This window comes from Myotis davidii, unplaced genomic scaffold (genome assembly GCF_000327345.1).
Source record: "Myotis davidii unplaced genomic scaffold, ASM32734v1 scaffold3578, whole genome shotgun sequence".
In the NCBI taxonomy this organism is placed as follows: Eukaryota; Metazoa; Chordata; class Mammalia; order Chiroptera; family Vespertilionidae; genus Myotis; species Myotis davidii.
Window position 1 is genome coordinate 359,159 of NW_006289094.1, and position 709 is coordinate 359,867.

The 709-nt window shown below is 66.6% G+C and overlaps 1 protein-coding gene across 1 annotated transcript in view; it reads right to left on the reverse strand.

The window, feature by feature from the left end:
• The window catches only part of ANO9 (anoctamin 9), an 18,752-nt gene that overhangs the window by 7,059 nt on the left and 10,984 nt on the right, over nucleotides 1–709 (reverse strand). Inside the window, exons 8-10 of the mRNA XM_015562392.1 lie at nucleotides 581–692; nucleotides 93–197; nucleotides 5–25 (exon numbers count right to left, since the gene is read on the reverse strand). Of these exons, the coding sequence (XP_015417878.1) occupies nucleotides 5–25; nucleotides 93–197; nucleotides 581–692 (238 nt within the window). The remainder of the gene's footprint in view (nucleotides 1–4; nucleotides 26–92; nucleotides 198–580; nucleotides 693–709) is intronic.

The window sequence follows — 709 nt, forward strand, 5'->3', positions numbered from 1 at the left end:
GAGCCATGCCGATCATGAGGCAGATCTGCGGGGGCCGGGGGCTCAGAGGGGTGGCCACCGGGGCCCCCCCGCCCCCCGGCACCCAGGAGGACCATGAGCAGGGACAGGATGAGGATGATGGTGCTCTTCAGGTAGGAGTGCTGGTGCAGCTGCAGCTCGTAGTCCGGGCAGTTCATGAGCTCCAGCGCCACTTCCTCCTGGGGCACCAGACACGCCGCAGACACGGCACACGCCTCAGACACGGGCACACACCTCAGACATGGGTACATGCCTCAGACATGGGCACATGCCTCAGACACGGGTACACGCCTCAGACATGGGCACACGCCTCAGACACAGGCACATGCCTCAGACACGGGCACCAGACACGCCACAGACATGGCACACAGCTCAGACATGGGGCACACGCCTCAGACATGGGCACCAGACACGCTGCAGACACGGCACACGGCTCAGACATGGGCACCAGACACACCTCAGGCATGGGGCACACGCCTCAGCATGGGAACTGCCGCCGAGCGAGAACATGCAGCGCAGACCGGGTGCGGCCCAGCTGTGGGAGGGAGCCCTCCTGGCTCACCTGGTCCTCGTCCCACCCGTACAGGTCCCAGTGCAGCACCACGTGGGCCCGCTGCCGCTTCCAGAACTCCAGGAACACGGTGGCTGCGCGGAGGAGGGGGTCACAGGCGGCCCTGAGGGGGCCTGGCGA